The sequence below is a fragment of the Hevea brasiliensis genome, chromosome 11 (genome assembly GCF_030052815.1).
Source record: "Hevea brasiliensis isolate MT/VB/25A 57/8 chromosome 11, ASM3005281v1, whole genome shotgun sequence".
Classification (NCBI taxonomy): domain Eukaryota; kingdom Viridiplantae; phylum Streptophyta; class Magnoliopsida; order Malpighiales; family Euphorbiaceae; genus Hevea; species Hevea brasiliensis.
In genome coordinates, this window is record NC_079503.1 from 94,726,313 (window position 1) to 94,748,289 (window position 21,977).

Consider the following 21,977-nt stretch of genomic DNA (forward strand, 5'->3'; position numbering starts at 1 on the left):
CTGGTTTCCATGATAAAGTCAAATAGTTGATCATGACGATCCTTGAGGGTATCAAGACCAGTGTCAAGCTTCCTATCCACAAAGTATATATCATCACTAAGCCTTTCAAGATAGGTGAATAAGGCTTTAGTGTTGAAGGCAGGAGGGTCTGTGGATGAAGAGGGATCAGCTGCAGAAGGTGTGGGCTGTGCAGAAGCTGCGGGGGTGTCCTGTGCAGACTGAGGGGGTGGGGTAGGTTCAGCAGAGTGCTGTTGGGCTGGTGGGACAGATTGTCCCTCTGGTTGTGCAGTGGGTTCAGTTTCTGTTGCTGGTTGTGCAGTGTCAGAAGGTGGCAAGCTGAATCCTGTTTTGGATAGGTGTGTAGCATCAAAATATAGGGTGTCTACAAGTGCTGGTATTGGATGCTCTTCCGGATTAAAACCAAAATGCTTGGCTATGACAGTTATGAGCCCACCCAAGACAATGTCACCTATGGATTTGGTGGCAATATGCAACACATGCTCACAAAAGAAGTAACCAGGAGAAACCTTGACCTTATGAAAAGCACACCATAACATGAATAATTCAGATTTCCCCACAGCACTAGAACTAGTCCCTCTGCCCAAGATAGTGCTAGCAATAAGCCTATGAATAAACCTAAGTGCAGGGTCTAGTACTTCAGAGGTTTTGGATCTGCTAGCAGAAAAAGTCTGAGGTTGGTTTGTGATAATCCTCCAAAATTGAGCAGCATTCCAAATACCTTTGTTTGCTACCTCTACCCCTGTATATGGCACCCTAAATAGTCCATCAATTGCAAACCCAAGAATGCTATGAAATTGGTCCAATGATAACTCTCTATTTTGCCCCAAACATCTAAATTTCATAGTTGGCTTATAATCTATGTCATGCAATTTCAGGGTAGCAGAAAATGAGGAAATAAATTCCAAAACTAAAGCTGGATAAACTATCTCTTGCTTATGCACAAATTCCATCCACCCTAAGCCATCAAGATAGGCAACCACATTATCAAATAAACCAAGTGATTGGAGAGAATCTGCAGAAATATACCTAGTGGGTTGCACCCTCCTTTCCTTAAGTCTCTTAAAGGCTGCCTTGTGAGTTGCATCAGGAAGGGGCTAAGGTAGTTTTGATACCTGTGATGCTGCTGACATTTGCTTTTTGCTGGAAGAGGGTGATTTGGCTTGTGTGGAGGCTGAAGTTTTGGGGTTTTTGGGTGGAGGTTCTGACATTGGGGTGGTGGGTGGTTCTTTACGCTTTGAGAGGAGAGAGGTAAGCTATGGGTCGGGTGGATTTCGACCTAATTTTCCGCTTGTAAGTGGCTGTGGGAGGTGGTGGAGGTGTTTCTTGTGGAGGGGAATCGGGGTTGGGAGGCCGCATTGACAATGGCGAAACTTGGAGAGGGGAGGTTGGAGGGGAATGGGGAGGCGACTCCATTGGGTTGCCGATGGTGAGGATGAAGGAGGTGAGGGAGAAAATGAAAGATGCAGAGGGTAGTTAGGGCTAAGGCGGTGGAAATAGGAGTGGAGAAGAAGGGGAGGGGCAATGCCGGAATAAGTGGACGTGGAGGGACGGTCGTGAACAGAAAAGACGGGAAGTTGAGGTGGGAAAAATGGGTGCCGAAGAAAATTTTTGATTTGAACAGAATTTGTGTAAAACTGCATAAGGGGAAAAATGAGTGTGCATAACTTATGCACTCTCTTATGCAGGTTTCGGTGGAAGATAAAAAGTGTGAAAAACTGATTATGCAAGAGTGCATAGCTTATGCGCTGACTTATGCAAGTTTCGGTTAAAAATGGAAGTGTAGGAATTGTGGTCATGCGGAAGTGCATAAGCTATGCACTGTCCTTATGCAGGTCTCGGTGAGTTTTGGAATTCAGGGTTGGTGGTTATGCGGAAGTGCATAAGTTATGCACTCTCCTTATGCACCTCTTGGCAGGTTTTGATTTTTGGAGAGTGTGGTCATGCGGAAGTGCATAAGCTATGCACTCTCCTTATGCAGGTCTCGACAAGTTTTGGAATTCAGGGTTGGTGGTTATGCGGAAGTGCATAAGTTATGCACTCTCCTTATGCACCTCTCGGCAGGTTTTGAAATTTGGAGAGTGTGGTCATGCGGAAGTGCATAAGTTATGCACTCCCCTTATGCAGATTTCGGCAGAAAGAGAAAATGTAGGATTTGAAGTCATGCAGAAGTGCATAAGTCATGCACACACTTATGCAAGTTTCGGCATATATGAGATTTGACAAAAATGTGGCTATGCAGAGTTGCATAAGCTATGCACATCCTTATGCAGTTTGCAACAGAGATGAAAATGGCAAGAATTGTGGTTATGAAGGATTGCATAAGCTATGCAGTTACTTATGCACAATTCAACAAGATTGAGATTACAATTGAAAATGATTTGCAAGTATGAAAAATACTCTAGAATGGTGGAATATAATTCTATGAAGCATAAATCATGAGAAATTGTCACTAAAAACAAATCAACATATACAAAATCCATCAAAATTACATCACACAAGCTTGTAGAAGTGAATCCTGCATAAAAGTCCTTTGTGAACCATGCCATTTTGACTCAAATTCTGCAAATCAACATTTAGCACATTAAAACTCAATAAAATCTGCATAAAGTTGCATCTATCCACAAATGATGTACTCCCCAAGTTATGCTAAGAAAATGCAGTATATCCACCTTGAATCTCACAACCCAAATAGGCTCAAAACTGCAAAAATGACTCACTTACCACCATATTAACATTATAAGCACAAATACTTAAAAGTTACACACCCAACCTCACCAAGAACATAAGTCATTTGCTGCAGACCCTTCCTTGCTGCAAAATTTCATTTTTTTCTCTGCATAAACCAGATAGCAAACCTGCACAGGTTATGCAGTAAAAATCAATCACTCCCCAGTAGTTCACCAACCTTCCTCCATTGAAATACATCTACAAGGGACAAGATTCAACAATGTCAAAAATTGAATTTGGGGAGATTTAAGATAAAAACAAAAGCAATGAAAATAAAAGTAAATCAGCAAAAAGGAAAATAAAAGAACTTGGGATGCCTCCCAAGAGGGCTAATTTATAGTCCTTAGCTGGACTCTTCATGCATTTCATTAAAGAGAGGTGAGGGATTGGAGAGCTTATAACAGCTTGCTCCCTTTATTGGGTTTCCAGTTATGTAATGTTTCAATCTATGCCCATTGACCTTAAAATTCCCAGATTTTTAACTCCAAATTTCAATTGCTACATAAGGGAAAACCTTAGAAACTCTATATGGACCAGTCCACCTTGATTTAAGTTTTCCAGGGAACAATTTCAATCTTGAGTTGAACAATAAAACTGAATCACCCTCTTTAAATTCCTTTTTTCTAAGATGCTTATCATGCCAAACTTTAGTTCTTTCTTTGTAAATACGGGCACTTTCATAGGCATCCATCCTCAATTCTTCAAGTTCATTAAGTTGCAATAACCTTTTCTTACCAGCTTGCTTGAGATCAAAATGCAAGGTCTGAATGGCCCAATATGCTCTATGTTCTAGCTCCACAGGTAAATGACAAGACTTACCATACACCAACCTAAAGGGAGTAGTTCCTATAGGGGTATTGTAAGCAGTCCTATATGCCCATAGAGCATCATCTAGTTTGATAGACCAATCTTTCCGAGAATTGCTTACTGTTTTCTCCAAAATATGTTTGAGTTCTCTGTTAGAAATTTCAACTTGACCTGAAGTTTGAGGGTGGCATGGGGTAGCTATCTTGTGCACTACACCATACTTCCTCATTAAGCTCTCAAATTGCTTATTACAAAAATGTGAACCCCCATCACTAATTACAACCCTTGGGGCTCCAAATCTACTCAAGACAAATTTCTTCAAGAATTTCACTACCACTCTAGCATCATTAGTTGAAGTTGCAATAGCTTCCACCCACTTTGACACATAGTCAACCCCAACTAGGATGTATCTATTACCATATGAAGGAGGAAATGGCCCCATAAAATCTATTCCCCAGACATCAAATAATTCTACTTCAAGAATATCATTCAAGGGCATTTGATCTCTTTTTGACAAATTTCCACTCCTTTGACATTTATCACATTCTAACACAAATTTCCTCACATCCTTAAAAAGATTTGGCCAAAAGAAACCAGCTTGCAAAATTTTACTAGCTATTTTAGAGATTCCAAAATGTCCTCCATAATCAGAAGCATGGCAATGATGTATAACACTCTGTGTCTCCTCATCAGGAATACATCTTCTTATTAAACCATCACAACATCTCCTAAATAGTAAAGGATCATCCCATCTATAAAATTTTGCCTCATGCAAAAACTTTTTCTTTTGTTGCCATGTCATTCCTAGAGGTAAAACTCCACAAGATAGATAATTCACAAAGTCTGCATACCAAGGTAATTTAGCAATAAGAGAGAAAAGTTGTTCATCCAAGAAAAACTCATCAATAGGGACTTCATCCATTTCTTCATCATCCAATTTCAACCTACTAAGATTATCTGCAACTACATTTTCAGCTCCCTTCTTATCTCTAATCTCCAAATCAAACTCTTGTAGCATCAGAATCCACCTAATGAGCCTAGGTTTAGCCTCCTTTTTACGGAGTAAATACCTGATAGCAGCATGATCTGAAAATATAATCACCTTTGAGTCAATAATGTAAGGTCTGAACTTTTCTAATGCAAAGACAATTGCTAAAAATTCCTTTTCAGTTGTTGCATAATTTGTTTGAGCCTCATCCAGTGTTCTACTAGCATAATAAATAGCATAAGCCTTTTTGTCCTTTCTTTGACCAAGAACAGCTCCAATTGCATAGTTGCTAGCATCACACATAATTTCAAAAGGTAGGCTCCAATCGGGAGGTTGCATGATTGGTGCAGTGATAAGAGCTTGCTTCAACCTGCAAAAGGCATCCAAACACTCTTGGTCAAACACAAATGGTATGTCATGACTTAACAAATTAGACAAAGGTTTGGCTATTTTAGAAAAATCCTTGATAAAGAGTCTGTAGAACCCGGCATGTCCTAGAAAACTTCGAATTCCTTTGACATTGGTAGGAGGAACCATCTTTTCTATCACTTCAACCTTGGCTTTATAAACTTCTATTCCTCTGTTAGACACCATATGTCCAAGCACTATCCCTTCCTGAACCATGAAATGACACTTTTCCCAGTTTAACACAAGGTCAGTATCTGCACATCGCTGCAAAACTTTAGAAAGGTTAGCCAAGCATATGTCAAATGAAGATCCATACACAGAAAAGTCATCCATAAAAACCTCCATTATGTCTTTAATAAAATCTGAGAAGATTGCCATCATGCACCTTTGAAAAGTGGCTGGTGCATTACACAACCCAAATGGCATCCTCCTATAAGCAAAGGTTCCATATGGACAAGTAAAAGTGGTTTTCTCTTGATCATTTGGATGGATAGGGATTTGAAAAAAACCTGAATATCCATCTAAATAGCAAAAATAAGAATGCCTAGCCAGTCTTTCTAACATCTGATCAATGAAGGGAAGTGGAAAATGATCTTTTCTAGTGGCTATATTTAATTTTCTGTAATCTATGCACATTCGCCAACTAGTCACTGTTCTGGTGGGAATTAATTCATTATTTTCATTTTTGACCACTGTCATTCCACCCTTTTTTGGGACAACATGTACTGGGCTCACCCAAGTACTGTCTGAGATAGGATATATGATCCCTGCATCAAGCAACTTCAAAATTTCCTTTTTAACAACTTCTTTCATATTTGGGTTCAACCTCCTCTGATGTTCAATAGATGGCTTACAATTTTCTTCCAAAATAATTCTGTGCATGCAAAAGTGTGGGCTTATTCCCTTAATGTCATCTATGGTATATCCTAAAACTTTCCTAAATTGCCTCAACACTCTTAACAACTTATCAGCCTCTAAAGTACTCAAGTTTGCATTTACAATTACTGGATAAGTGTTATTAGTGCCAAGAAATTCATACCTGAGCTGAGAAGGAAGTTGCTTAAGTTCTACCTTAGGTGCATCTTCTTCCTTGAATGATGGTTGCTTAGATTCGACTTTTTCCTTTTGTGTGAGTTGAAAAACTGGAGCAGAAATGAATGGTGGACTTCCCTCTAGATGTTGAGCATATGCAGCCACATGAGGGTTGTCATAGTCTATGCCTCCTCCATGAACCAAACAATTTTCAAGTGGATCTTCTGGATATTTCTTTCTGAAGTGTTCTTCAACCAGCTCATCAATGATATCAATTCTCAAACAAGTATCAGCTTCAGAACGATGCTTCTTCATAGTGTTATTAATATTGAAAACCAATTGATCTTCACCAACTCTAAGAGTCAATTTTTCTCCTTTAACATCAATCAATGCTTCTGCTGTAGCTAGAAAGGCTCTTCCCAAGATAATTGGAATATTAGAATCCTCCTCCATGTCCAAAATGACAAAGTCAACAGGTATATAGAACTTCCCAACCTTCAGAGGCACATTCTCCAAAATCCCTTCAGGATACTTAATTGATCACACCAATCAAGAGATATGTGGGTTGGCTTAAGATCTCCCATATTGAGCTTCTCATAAATGGAGAGGGGCATAAGACTAACACTAGCCCCTAAATCACATAAAGCTTTTGTAGAACATGATTCTCCAATGTGGCATGGAATTGAAAAACTCCCTGGATCCTTGAGCTTTGCAGGAAGTTTCCTTTGGAGGATAGCACTACATTCTTCTGTCAAAGCTACAGTTTCATGATCTTCAAGTTTCCTCTTGTTTGAGAGAATTTCTTTTAAGAATTTTGCATAAGAGGGCATTTGTGAAAGAGCATCAATAAAAGGCACATTTATGTATAGCTTCTTCAAAACCTCTAAAAACTTCCCAAATTGCTTTTCAGGCTTGGCTTTTTGAAATCTTTGTGGAAAGGGAAGTTGTGGCTTATAGGGCTCCGGAGGTATATACTTCTCTTCCTTCTCTTCAATTTTCTCTTTACATTTTTCTGCACTCTCTTGTTTTTCACTCTCATCAATTTCTTTCTCATTTTCTCTCTTCTCACTATTTTCACTTTTCTCATTTTTTTTCACTCTTCTCATTATTTACAACTTTCCCACTTCTTAAAGTAATAGCTTGACACTGCTCTCTTGGGTTTTCCGGTTGACTTGGAAGTTTTCCAAAAGACTTGGTACCTGAGGAAGATGCTTGTTGTGCAATCTGATTTTCCAAAGATTCATTATGTGTTTGCATCTGCTCTAGCCTTGCTTTCATCTCTCTCATCTCCTCATCATGCTTAGTTTGGTTAGCAAGAATCTGTTGTAATAAAGCTTCTGTAGCGGAACTTTGTTCTTGCTGTTTTGGTGGAGGATTTATATTTTTCTACTGAAAATTAGGCAATGGTTGCCTATTTTGCTGATATGGAATTCCTTGTTGCTGTTGTGATTGAAAATTCTGATTTGGAACTTGATTTTGCTGATTCCCCATGAAAAGTTGGGATGATTCCTCCAATTTGGATTATAAGTTTGAGAGTAAGAATTCCCCATTTGTTTGTTTCCATAATTACCAACATATGCAGCTTGCTCTCCATAGTCTACTCCACAGCTGGTAATTCCTTCTGCATAAGCAACTTGTTGTGAACTTCCAGATAATGATGATGAACTAACCAACATACTCAAATCTTCCATCTTCTTAGCCAAGACATTTGTAAGTGCATCAAACTTTGCATTAATCATGTTGAATGGATCAAGGTCATACATCCCAGCAGCTTGCCTCTTTTGAGTTGGAGCTGGTCCTCTTGGACTACTCCAAAGATGAGTATTCTTTGCAATTTTCTCCAATAGCTCATAAGCTTCATCTTCATGCTTCATAATAAATTCTCCTCCTGTTTGAGCATCAATAATCCCTATAATTGCAGGAGTAACATTGGTGTAAAAATTCTGGTTTATCATCCATTTCGAAATGGCATGATGTGGGCATTGTCTCTCTAATTCCTTCCATCTCATCCATGATTCATAAAGAGTTTCATCTTCTCTTGGTCTGAAAGCTGTCATTTGATTCCTCAATTCTTGAGTTTTTCCAGGTGGAAAATATTGTGCAAGAAATGCATCAGTGAGTTGCTCCCAATTTGTAATGGAGTTGTGAGGTAAAGAATCAAGCCAATCCAATGCTCTATCTTTCAAAGAGAATGGGAATAGCTTCAATCTTGCTGCATCATCAGACACTCCAGGTTGTTTTTGCATATCACAAATCATAGCAAACTTTTTTAGATGTGTGTGTGGATTTTCAGAAGGATGTCCTCCAAATTGAGAATTTTGAATCATTTGAAGTACTCCAAAATCCATCTTGTAACTATTTGCATCAATTCTTGGTCTAGCTATACTTTCTCTCAAGTCATCAAAACGAGGAAAAGCATGATCCATCATACTTCCCCTAGGCACATTAGCATTTATAACCTCTTCACCTTGGGCTGCATTTTCATTGTTTCGATCATTTCCAGCATTACCGCCACCAATTCTAATTCTTTCATCAGCCATGTCTGCTTCTAATTCAGTTTCTCTCAAGGCTTCTTTCCTTTTTCTGGTTTCTTTCTTGTTGGCTTTACAAAATTTCTCAATTTCAGGATTAAACAATAAGGATGTGTCACTTGTGCTTCTTGCTCTTCTCATAAAAGATTAAAAGTACCTGAAAAAGAACAAACAAACACAAAATGAAAAGATAACAAAGATAAAACTAAAAACAACTAAAATAATCAAGAATTCAATCGTAAACAAACAATTCCCCGGCAACGGCGCCAAAAACTTGATGTGGCCCAACCGCAAGTGCACGGGTCGTACAAGTAATATAAAAAAGATATCGTTCCCACGAGGAGTTGTGTTAATGATTGAATTTTTGATATAAAAAGTTGACTAAATTGAACTATCTTTGAAATTAAAGCAATAAATTGATGGGTATTGGAGTATGAATTCTATGTGTGTGAGATTAATAATCTATCCAACAATGTATTAATTAAACTAAAATTGCATCAAATTGAAATAAGCAAGTTGAAATATGGCAAAATTAAAATGGCAAGCAATTAAATTCAATTAAAAATTGACAATGATAAAAAGACGATTTCGGAGTTCGAGATTTCATATTCAAGCTATTTTGGGATTTTTAAATTGGTTATCCAATCTTGTGAAACTTACGGGTTTTAAGGAGATTAATTCTTAAATCCTTTGAATACCCTTTCGAGTGAGACAAAGAGTGCCTTAATTAATCTAATCCTACTTTCGTGGAGTTAGAGTTAATTAAGACCCATTAGGTTCTTTAATTAATCTGTGAATCCTCTTAATCCTTAGTCTATTTCTAGATCTAAGTTAATTAAGTCCAATTTCTTGATTATCTATCATAAGGCCTTCTCCTTTCGGTGCCTCAATCATGGATTAAGAACATCACTTAATGGGATCCTACACTAAGCATGTCATTAAGCACACAAGAAATGAATAAAACTCATTAAGACCACAAAATATGGATTACCCAATCAAAATCCACAAAATATCTCAAATATTACATCCCTTACTCCAGAATCTAAGTAAACTACTCACTATCCATAATATTTACAAGATATTCTGAATTTATATGAAAATAAAGCTTTAATCTAAGCTAAGAAACAAAAAGCTCAACACTAGAAATGTAGGAAAAATGTAAGAAAAGAAAGAAATCTCCAAATCTGGTTGGAAATGGTGTGGGAGGTGATTGTGACTCTTCAGCTGCTGCCTCTCCTCTCCCTTTTCTTCCTTTCCTTCTTGTTCTTCTCTTCTTTTTCTAAAATGGGAAATGGGGCTATTTATAGCATTTTCTGACATGGAGCCCTAAAATGGTATGTTTTAGGAGGAATTTTCTGAGGTAATCTTCTGCCAGCTTATTAATGAAACCTTTGTGGGACTGCATAAGTGGACTGCATAAGTTATCTGATCCCTTATGCGCTGTATTCTGGTTCACTTATCTGGCTGCATGACTTGGCGCATAGGTTATGCACAATTCCGTGAGATTGCATAAGGGAGGCGTGAATCTGCATAAACTATGCACTCCCCTTATGCACAATTCGGCAGGTGTTGGAACAGTGTTTCTTCTCCTTATGCAGATCTGCATAGCTTATGCGGCAAGTTATGCGCAATTTGGTCAATGCATATTTCAACTTGAAAACTTGTTTTTGATATCTTTGGCTGTAGAAGTCACTCCTCAATGGCAAAATTTCTCTTCAGTCCTTCAAAAATACCATTTTTCCTACAAAACAAAGTAAAAATTACAAATTAATCCAAAATTGACAATTATGAAAAACTAACTAAATAACTAATGAAATTAGTTAAAAGTGACTAATAATCAAATAAAATGGCTATGAAATTAAACCTAAATGATTATGCAAAATGTATGCATCAAGTTTTATGGAGATTTGACTATAATAGATCACCACAAGTATCTTGTATAGCTGTTGATGAAGAAAAGCGAGAAAAATACTCTACCCCTCAGCTAACTAAGCTAATCAATAAATAGACATGTGGCTGACATTGTCCCTCTTATGTGCCATGTCATTTTCCCTTTTACTTGACTCTATTAATTATTATTATCTCCCTATTAATTATTATTGAATTAATCCATATTATTTTTGAGAACTGAATTAATCCATATGTCGTTATATATCCATCAACCGTACATAAAAATTCATTGATGTGAAGTGAGATTTATATAATAAAGACAACATAAAATGTGTAACACCATTCTATGTGTAAACATTAATATTTATCTATTATTATTTTATTATATTTTGCTCCCTTTATCCCATTTAAATAGATTTTCAAGATTGTTGTATAAAGATTAAGTAAATAATTACATAACATTATTTTTATAAATAAATATTAATAATTAATTAAAATAATCTTACAGTATCATTATAATGTAAAAAAGTGTTAAGAAAAGATAAATCTATTAAAAATAATAATATATAAAGGTAAAATTGAAAAATAATATATTTTTTTAATTTTATTTCAATTTTTTTAAAATTATTTTTATAATGAGACAAAGGGAGTATAACTTCGAATTTTTTAACTTTTGAATTCCAATCCTCTAAAGTTTAAAGTTCATTCACACTGAATTTCCAGGGGATTTTCACACTTTTCCACGCTCAACTGTGGCTTTCAAACGTGCATTAATTGTAGTTAATTGAGATCATTTATCAAATTTTGTTAAATTATGCTCATTCTGTCCTCCAAGACAGAGTTAATTGCTCCTATCGTCATTGAATTTAGGAGTTTTTTTTATTTTTATTCATAAATTTTAATTTTTTAAAATAAAATCGCTCAATTTAAATTTCATTTCAAGAAAAATCACTCAATTTAAGCTCCATTTCAAGAAAAGTCACTCTTACCTGTTATCTTTTACTTGCAATAGCAGGTTTACCAGTTTAAAAAAATAAAATTACTATTTTGTCTATCTCTGAAAAGAACCAATCTCCTCGTCGCGATAATCATCCTCTACAGTAGGCTCTGACTTAATTTACAAATCAGCCACAACTTTTTCAAGAGAAGCAGAAAAGAAATCCATGTCACCACAAAATCTCATTTCATCGTTGATTATAAAGTGGGGAAAGACTTTAAAGAAAAAATTTCAATGTTGAGTGGAAATAAAATTTAAGTTGAGTGATTTTATTTTAAGAAATTAAAATTTAAGGACGAAAATGAAAATGCACCTAAGTTCAAGGACGATTGGTGCAATTAACCCTCCAAGATGTCGGGAATTCAAAATTTTTTTGATAGAAACTATTCGGTATTCGAAGTTTATTGACTTGACTAATCTGAATTTGTGCTGGATAAGCTCACAAATAGAGATAAAGCGCTCCCTTTCAAATTTGAAATGTGCTCTATATCTAGGGCTTAAATTCAAGATCATTGATTAAAGAAGAAGAGATTTTTATTATCCCATCTCATTCCTTGGTGATTCAGGAATTTAAATTTTAACAACCCATTTTTCTTTTAAAAATGTGAACAAATTTTTTTATTTAAAATAACGTTGAATCCTATAAATTGGGATCACTAACATTAAATTCTTGCATACAAACAAATTCTTCCTCTATTAGCCACTAGTTCTAGCTATTCACACTGAAATATGTTATGCTTATCGGTTTGGCCTTGTCTTCTATCTAAAATTAAAGTGGAGATGGAAATCGCAAGATTCCAAGTAGTTGAAATTCAAAGAAATCGAGGGTATTTGAAGGGGAAGTCATCCATCCACACAAGCTAATAAGTAATCTCAATGAGTGCATCCTTTCATGTTTCGCGTGGGTTTTGTTGTCTTGCTGGTCGGTTCTACGAAATAGCTTTTAACAAGTTGAGGCCCTGCAATTTGACTCTGGGGCCTCAACTCTAGAATCATCTTTATCATAATTAGACTTTGATTTAAATTACCCATTATTAATTTAGTTCAATTGCATCTAGATTTAGAATTTATTTGCTTGCTCTTTACCCATTCCAATTAGATTTATCAATTTACTTTGCTCATTTATATTTACCATTTATTTGTCAATCATTAGCCCAAATAATCGCTTCATTCATAGTTTGGTACTCAAATAGCAAATCCTCATGGAAATGATACTCGACTTATCACTTTATTAGTTGGTACGACCCATATACTTGCGGATTCGTCCATAAAAAAGTGCACTGAATGGAAGCCCCTTGGCATAGAAATGATGAGTTAACATGATCAAAAGACAAAAGTATGATATACTGGTGGTTTCGATTCTTGATAGAATTAAATTAAAACAATCGATTAAAAATTAAATTAAAAAAGCCTAACAAAATAGGCTCAAGTTAATAAATCAAACTAAATAAATTAAAAATTTTTAAATTAATATTTTTATTTTTTAGACTAACAATAAATTTTATAAATTACAAATCAATAAAAATCTGTCATAAATTGAATAAAATAATTGGTTTAATCTTGTGATTTTTATTGAAATTCAGACTTTTTAAAAAAAATTAATCAAATTGAACAAATTAAAAAATCGTTTTAAAATATAACCTATTTTTCTCAGCCCTAGGAATTTATCTGATCAATGGGCACATTACTCACTTCGCACTTGCCTTTATATATTAGCTTTCTTAAGGAAATCACAATTCAGAGAAGCAATTCTATTTGTAAATGATGAACTTAAAGGCAACAAAGCATTTTCACAGTAAGTGAGAGAAAATTCTGGCAGAAATAAACAGAAAAATGGAGTTGCCACTGCCCGCTGCACTCACACTATAAAAAAAATGTTTGATTTAATAGTAAAATTTTTTATTATTAAAAATATAAAATTTATTACTATAAATATATGAGAGCAAAATATAAATTGCTATATATAAAAATGTAATAATAATTGTGGTAATAGATATTTTATAATAAAATTATAATTATTATAAAAAAAATTATTGAAGTGAGAAAAAAAAAAGTTAGGTTGAGTAACCTAACGTGTTCAGATATTATTATTGGATTAGAGTACACTTGTGCTTAGAATTAGAAATAATTGCTTGGTTGAGAGTATGTGATTGTCATATGTGGTTGATAGTGGTGGAACGTGTTTAGATATTTTGGATTCGTATACATTTGTGATTTTAAATAATTGTTAGGATAGATGCTCAAGACGTAATAAATATTCATAATAAGTATGACGGGAATTATTTATTAAATATATAAATTTTATATATTTATATTTTAGATTAGATAAAATTTAAACAAAAATTTTATATTTGAAATAGAATAAAGGAGAAAAAGAAAAGTACACTAATGTGTTTATAGTGTTTGACTTTGTCATCCATATTCACATTTAACTTTGAGTCTTGCTTTCCATTAAGGACTTTTTTTTTCCCAAAATAGGCAAGAGCTGAGTCAATATTACAAGCCTAGAGTATAAGGGTGGTCACGGTCTGGTTTCGAATCAGAATTGAATTGGATCAGTTCGGTCAAAATCAGATCAAAATCGATTAAAATCAAAATTGTGAACCAACGGTTTCGAAAGTGATTGAACCGAAGATTTTAAATCAGATTAAATCGACAGTTTAAATATAAAAAAATTTAATAAATATCTCACTCAACTTTTAATTTATTTATATAAATATTAAATTCTCTTCACAATTATTTTTTACACTCTCTTTAATTCTTAATACTCTCTTAATTTTTCTCAAATTCTCTAAATAATTATTTTTACATTATTTTTAATTCTCAATTGTCTTTCAATTTTCCTATTTTATTATTTTATACATTCACTGAAATTTTTAATACTATCTCAATTATTTTGTTATTATTTTATATCCTCAATAAAATTTTCAATATCCTCTATTTTAATTTTTTTTCTCTTTTATATTTTTTTAATTATCAAATTATCAAACAATTTTTAGAAAAAGGGCAAACAATAGAATTGAAAACTTTGATTTCTCTAAATTTCAAGAGGATACAAAAGCAAAATTAAGTTCATGAACCTTTTTTTAATTTCTTTTAAAAAAATTAATTTCATCTCCTATTTTTTAATAAGTTCAAGTCTTTTCCTATTAAATTTTTCTTAAAGAAAAATTAATTTCATTCTCTTTTTTCTTATTTTATTTTGGTTGAAGGATTTCTAAGAAAAATTAAAATATTTTTACAAATATAACTTAATTCTAAATTAATAAAATTTTTCTCTATTTTTTTTTTATCTAAACTACCATTAAATTGCCCCTAAACCATCCCACAAACCACCCTTCAAACCGTTTTGAATAGTCTTTTTTTGAATCGCCTTTCAAACCATTTTAAACCGGACCTCGAATCAGAACCGGTGATTTAGAAACTATCTTCCAAACCATCTTATGGCGATTCGATTTAAATTTATAATTTCATTAAATCTGAACCGATAATTCAGAAACTATAACCAGCGATTCTTGAACCATGGCCACCCCTACTAGAATATGACCAATTGATTGATGAGTTTGCAAAATAAACTTAAATAAGATGAGAGAGTGAAAATATATATGCTTCGCATATTTTAGGCAAATTGATGAAAGCAAATTTTGAACCATGCATGGGTGCTTGACAATACAACTATATTTTTGAACCATGCATGGAATTATAGGCGGCTGGGATTAGGTTCAACTATCAACATGAACCACAAATGGATGCAACCCCTCTAATTTATTGGTTGCTTATATATATATATATATATATATATATATATATATATATATATATATATATATATTCCTGAAGCAACGTTTTTCAATATATCAATATCAAATATCGATATCAAACAAGCTAATAAGTAATCTCAATGAGTGCATCCTTTCATGTTTCGCGTGGGTTTTGTTGTCTTGCTGGTCGGTTCTACGAAATAGCTTTTAACAAGTTGAGGCCCTGCAATTTGACTCCGGGGCAGACGCGGGCTTGAATATGGATGGGGCCGGTTTTGAGATTTTAAATTTGAGTTATAGTTTCGCCGAAGTTAAATATATTAAAAAGGAGGGATCAAACTTAAATAGTCATATATTTTTTATAATTAATAAAAATTTATAAATCACATTTTTATTAAATAATAATTAATATTTATTATTTTTTTTTATAAATCATATATTTTATTAATTTTATTCATTTTATATGTGTACATTTACACATGCAACACCCATAAATAGAGCGATCATAAAAAGATGTGTGTCTTAATGATTTTTTTTTTAATATTTTCTCTATGTTTTTCAGAGTTCTAGTAAAAGATTGACAACAAGAAAAATAAGGTGAGACAAATAAAAATACGATTTATGAGTATTAAGCCAACATGTTACTATTATTTATATTCTGAGGGGGCCAAGAGCTCCTATTAATATATCATCTAATTTTTAAGCTAAGTAGGTGGGAGGGGATGAAGGGAGGATCCCTTGCTATTCACTTGTGTCTGCCCCGGTTTGACTCTCACGTCCTGCCGGCGACTTGGGTGAAGCTGGCTAATAAAGATAACATAAAATGTGTAACACACATTACGTGTACCATTCTATATATATATAATTTGTTTATTGAATATTAATATTTACCTATTATTATTTTATTATATTTTACTCCCTTTATCCCATTTAAATAGATTTTTAACATTGTTGTATAAAGATTAAGTCAATAATTACATAACATTATTTTTATAAATAAATATTAATAATTAATTAAAATAACCTTACAGTATCATTATAATGTAAAAAAGTGTTAAGAAAAGATAAATTTATTAAAAATAATAATATATAAAGGTAAAATTGAAAAAAAAATATTTTTTTAATTTTTTAAAATAATAAATAAATTGAAATATATTTTTTAAAATTATTTTTATAATGAGACCGATGGAGTCTAACTTTGAATTTTATAACTTTTGAATTCCAATCCTCTAAAGTCCTAAGTTCATTCACACTGAATTCTCAGGGGATTTTCACACTTTTCCAAGCTCAACTGTGGCTTTTAAACGTGCATTAATTGTCGTTAATTGAGATCATTTATCAAATTTTGTTTAAATTATTCTCATTCTACCTTTTAAGGTGTCAGGAATTTATTTTTTCTTTTTGGTATAAATTTTTTAATATTTAAAATTTATTAATCTGACTAATCTAAATTTATATATACTCATAAAGGGAGGAGGTAAAGTGCTCCCTTTTAAATTTTAAAAACATTTTATATTTAGAATTTAAATTCTAAATCACCAATTAAAAAAGAAGTGATCTTTATCATCCCATCTCACCTACTGAGGTTTAGGAATTCAAATTTTAACAACCCATTTTTCTTTTAAAAATGTGAACAAGTTTTTTATTTAAAATAACGTTGGATTCTATAAATTGGGATCACTAACATTAAATTCTTGTATCCAAACAAATTCTTCCTCTATTAGCCACTAGTTCTAGCTATTCACACTGAAATATTTAATGTTAAAATATTTAAAAAAATATTAAGGGAACTAATGAAATGAAAGTTTATTCTATTTCAATAGTATTTGTGATTATAAAATTTTAAATTCAAGTCATAATAAATATATATATGTGAGGGGCATGATTAAAATTAAAAAAAAAAAAACCCGCTGAATCCTATAAATTGGGGTTACACAGATTAAATTCTTGCATCCAAAAACTTCTTCCTCTATTAGCCTCTGGTTCTAACTACTCAGACTGAAGTATCTTATACTAGCTGGTTTGGGCTGTCTTCTATCTAAAATTAATTTCCCTTGCTTCCTCCTCTACTGTTCAAGCTGTAAAGTTAATTTATGGACTTGAAGATGAACTTCATTGCTTGTAACATTTCCGAAAATCACACATTGCGTTCTGGTCCTTCCAATGAAATAAACTATCTGGTTGGCTGCATTGGGGTGTGTATCCTCCCTTCATGCAACTATATATATATATAAAGTTTAGAAAATTCAAGATTTTTGAACCCTTTTCATTTCCCTCCTTGAATTGCAGGATGATATTCGCATTGAGTACGAGAAAAAAATTAAGGCATTCAAGAATATTCTGAAAAAACAAGGAAAAGATGCTGAATTTCAAAGTCTGGCTATGGTTGATGCTATCCAACGTCTTGGGGTTGAGCATCTTTTCCAGGAGGAAATTGACGCAACTTTACAAGGGCACTATATGATGATGCCTAAGACTCATAATGACACTGATCTCCATGAGGTTGCCCTTCGCTTTCGACTCTTGAGACAAGAGGGTTACTATGTTCCTGCAGGTTCTTGTTTTCGATACGTATATTAATCCTGTTTATATTGTTTGCTTTGAGTCTGCTCATTTGTTTGCTAATGGGTACAGGAGTGTTCGACAGGTTTAAGGGCGAGGATGGGAAATTTAAGAAAGAACTAACTCATGAAATCAAGGGATTAATGGCTTTATACGAAGCTTCACAGCTTCGTATAGAAGGAGAAGATATACTTGATGAAGCTGGAGACTATAGTTACCAGCTTTTGCATTCATACATGACAAGTCTTGACTATCCTGAAGCCAGAGCAATAGAGCATACGTTGAAGCATCCCCACTATAAAAGTCACCCAATGTTCTTCGCCAAACACTTCATTACAAATTTGCAAGGGGCTAATGGGTGGATGAATGAATTACAAGAACTTGCAAAATTCGATTTTACGATGGTTCAATCTCAACACCAACAAGAAATTCTTCGAATTTCAGAGTGAGTTCAGTTTTTATGCTCAATCTTGTATCAATATATACCATAATTTCAAACTTCATTGTATTTTTCTTTTCTATTTTTAAATTCATCGATCTATTTAATAGAAGATTAACAAATAAAAAAGGTAAATTACTATCAAGTCCAGTATTTTGTCAAAATTAACTACTAAGTCTCTACTTTTTTAAAACCCAATTAAAATGTTCATATATTTTGTGAAATCAAACTTTTTAATATTTTTGTTAGATTTTTGTTTAAAAAAAAAGTTAGTTAATTTATTTTAACATTAGTTGAAGGAACTAACAGGCATATATAGATAGTGAAATTATAATGACTAAATAGTATGAATAGTTAGAATTGTATGGTCTGAAAAGTATAAATATTTAAGGATAAAATAAATTGATTAACATTTTCTTTAACAAGATGATTTAAAAAAAAAAAAAAAAACTGCTCCAGCTAATATGGCATAATTTGAGCTCATGGCTCCTACAGGATCCTATCTCATTTCCCAGTAAAATTAATTTTTTAGGTGGTGGAAAGAGTTGGGCCTGAACAAAGAGTTGAAGTTTGCAAGAGACCAACCACTTAAATGGTGGATATGGTCGACGACAGCCCTCACAGATCCAAGCTTGTCAGAGCAAAGGATAGATCTCGTAAAACCCATATCTTTTGTTTACATGATAGATGATATTTTTGATGTTTATGGGACGCTGGATGACCTCACTCTCTTCACCCAAGTTGTCGACAGGTAAGGTTATATTTGATTAGTTTGGCTTATCCACTTAATAGGTAGAGATTTATTGAAATAGTTTGATTTTATATAGATGGGACATTGCTGCCACTGAACAGCTACCAGACTACATGAGGATATGTTTCAATGCTCTTGACAACGTCACCAATGAAATTAGCTTCAAGGTCTATAAACGGCATGGCTGGAATCCTCTACTTTCTCTACGAAAAACGGTATCTTTAACAATATCATTTTCCAATAAATTTAATGCTAATTTGTTAAGAATTAATCATAATCACAAACAACAACCAATTAACTGTATTGAAATTCTTACTTAAACTCGATTCATTGTAAATTCAAGATATAAATATGTGAGGCCCATATATTTAATAGATGATTGATTGTGGCAGTGGGCAAGTTTGTGCAATGCATTTCTAGAAGAAGCAAAATGGTTTGCTTCAGGTGATTTGCCAAATTCAGAAGAGTACTTGAAGAATGGGAATTTGAGTTCAGGTGTACATGCTGTTCTTGTTCACCTTTTCTTTCTGTTGGGTGAAGGTATAACCAAGGAAAATGTGGAATTGATCGATGCCAATCCAGGCATAATAAATTCTACTGCCAGAATTCTTCGGCTCTGGGATGACTTGGGAAGTGCCAAGGTACGTAACATCCAAGTTCAAACATGTTAATAAACCCTTGATGTTTCAGGGGCTGAGAGCTTGCATTATTTAGGCTACAAAAATTAAACTGAAATGCAGGATGAGAATCAGGATGGCTATGATGGATCATACGTGGAATGTTACTTGAAGGAACACCAAGGATGTTCAGTGGAAAGTGCGAGAAAACATGTCCACCAGATGATTTCAGAGACCTGGAAACAACTCAACAAGGAATGCCTTTTTCAAAATCCATTTTCACTCACTTTCACCAAGGCCTGTCTTAATGTTGCAAGGATGGTTCCTTTGATGTACAGTTATGATGAAAACTATCGCCTTCTGATTCTCGAGGAGCATATCAGTTCCCTCCTCCATGAAAGTGTCTCCATGTGAAGGAGCATACAATTGGATACCAGTAACTCTTCCCCCCTAGCAGCCTCTAGGCAAGAGGCCATTATATTTTGCTGTCTACAACTTAATTTGAGTGATGCTTTCAAATATCAAATGTCACATTAAAGATGTAATGAGTTTTCCCTTTCAAAAAGACAAAGGCCTTATTTGGTTCAAACTCTCTCAGAAGTGAACATCTCAGCAATGAAGGGCTTCTAATTATGTATCTTTAAGAGATTTTAACATTCAAAACGAGACAAGAAGCAGAAGATTGAACTACTTATCTAAAGGCAAACTTAATTTGTAGACATGCTTGTTTGATTTCCCAGTTCCACGAGCTCCTTGGCTTCTTCAACCCTTGATTGCTTAACCAACCAATATACCACGGCCTGGAACAGGCCTGCACCAATAAACCTCTATTCATAATCTCAATACACAACTCAAGAGCCATGTCAAAATCAAAATCACTCTTTGGCAAAGAAATGGAACGATCATCACATATGTGACCTTATTCGGCAAATAGCTATTGTCTCTCAATTTCCTATACCCCCTCTTCACTTCCCCTACATTCTCGCCGATTGTAATTGTTAGCATCTGATTTACATCCCTTGCTCTGCATTTCGCCTAGCAGTTTTAACCGCTTCCTTCATTCTTTTCTCTAAAATCTATCCTTGCAACCTCAAATTGTAGCTCTTTACATTACGGACAACATTCTTGCTTTCCATCAAATCCGATACACTATCTCCATCAACAAGCATCGTATTCCCATAAAACTCATTTAAAAGCTGGTAAATTTGGAGTGCATGTTGGTCAAATTATAATTTAATTCATTTTAATTCGATCTATATAAGTGATTAGATTACTAAATTGCTTTACATATCAAAAGGATTAGTCAAATTAATGTTATAATTTAACCATTTATATTTACCCTTTCATTTTTATACTTTCCCATATAGGATTTGTAATTCCAACACTCCCCCCTCGAGTGTAATCACATGATTGGTACTTGGCAATTAGTTTATATTTTTAATTCAATACAGACCTAATTATATACTCTTTGAGTGGCTGAAACCCATAATCCAATCCGAACTCTGATATCATATTAAATTTGAAAAGAGTATTGATCAAATTACAATTTTAATTCATTGTAATTCGAATTATATAAGTGATTAGATTGTTTTACACATCAAAATGATTAGTAAAGGCAATATTGTAATTTATCACTTATATTTACTCTTTATTTTTCTTATACTTTTTGATGTAGGACAAAAGTGTGTTAAATGCAGTCATACGTGACTCTAACCCTTATTTTGGAATTTTTATTTGTTACAACCGTTGTACATACTGCGGTTTATTTATAATCATTTATCATAATGTGACTCACATGGGATCTACTACAATAAATGGTTAAAATGAAACCGTTATACATACATCGATTTTATTATATAATTTTTTCTTATTATTTTTTATTTGTTGCAATTGTTGTATACAACGGTTTAATTATGATCATTGATCATGATGAGACCCATCACATAGAATACCCTGAGGTTGGGAAAAAATAATTTTCTAATAAGAGTAAATTTAACGAGCTTGTTATTTTTTTAGAACAAAATCAACAGTCATAATGTCCATGTCTAGGTGCCAAATTAGGTATAAGCCTATGTAATTTTCTCTACAAAGTTATCTCCAAAACTATTGTAAATCGTCTGAAACCTTGGATGAATTTATTTATTTCTCAGGACCAAGCAGCTTTTTTCCCAGCCAAAGCCATTCAAGATAATATTATTATTGCACATGAGTCCTTCCACTACCTCAAAACATCTAATAGCAAGACTCAATCCATGGTAATTAAACTTGATATGTATAAAGCTTATGACCAAGTGGAATGGTCTTTTCTGGAAAAAGTCCTGTTAAAGATTGGCTTCCATCCTAATTGGGTTCACTTAGTCATGCAATGTGTAACACTCAGTCAGCCTTTCTTTTTAGTCAATGGAGCTCTAACCTCCCCTTTCAAACCCTCAAGAGGTATCAGTTA

At 33.6% G+C, this 21,977-nt stretch overlaps 1 protein-coding gene and 1 non-coding gene across 2 annotated transcripts; both read left to right on the plus strand.

Annotated features, from left to right (window-relative positions):
- The first annotated feature begins 7,948 nt into the window (after positions 1 to 7,948).
- LOC131170775 (small nucleolar RNA R71) lies at positions 7,949 to 8,055 on the plus strand. Its single transcript, XR_009141542.1, has one exon. It is a non-coding gene; the product is annotated as a small nucleolar RNA R71 (small nucleolar RNA).
- A 9,074-nt stretch (positions 8,056 to 17,129) lies between these two features.
- LOC131170691 (probable terpene synthase 13) lies at positions 17,130 to 20,125 on the plus strand. Its single transcript, XM_058130379.1, has 7 exons — positions 17,130 to 17,357; positions 17,452 to 17,716; positions 17,797 to 18,169; positions 18,696 to 18,914; positions 18,991 to 19,129; positions 19,307 to 19,555; positions 19,655 to 20,125. Exons 1-7 carry the CDS (start codon positions 17,256 to 17,258, stop codon positions 19,943 to 19,945), a joined length of 1,638 nt encoding a protein of 545 aa, XP_057986362.1. The 5' UTR covers positions 17,130 to 17,255; the 3' UTR covers positions 19,946 to 20,125.
- The last annotated feature ends 1,852 nt before the right edge of the window (positions 20,126 to 21,977 follow it).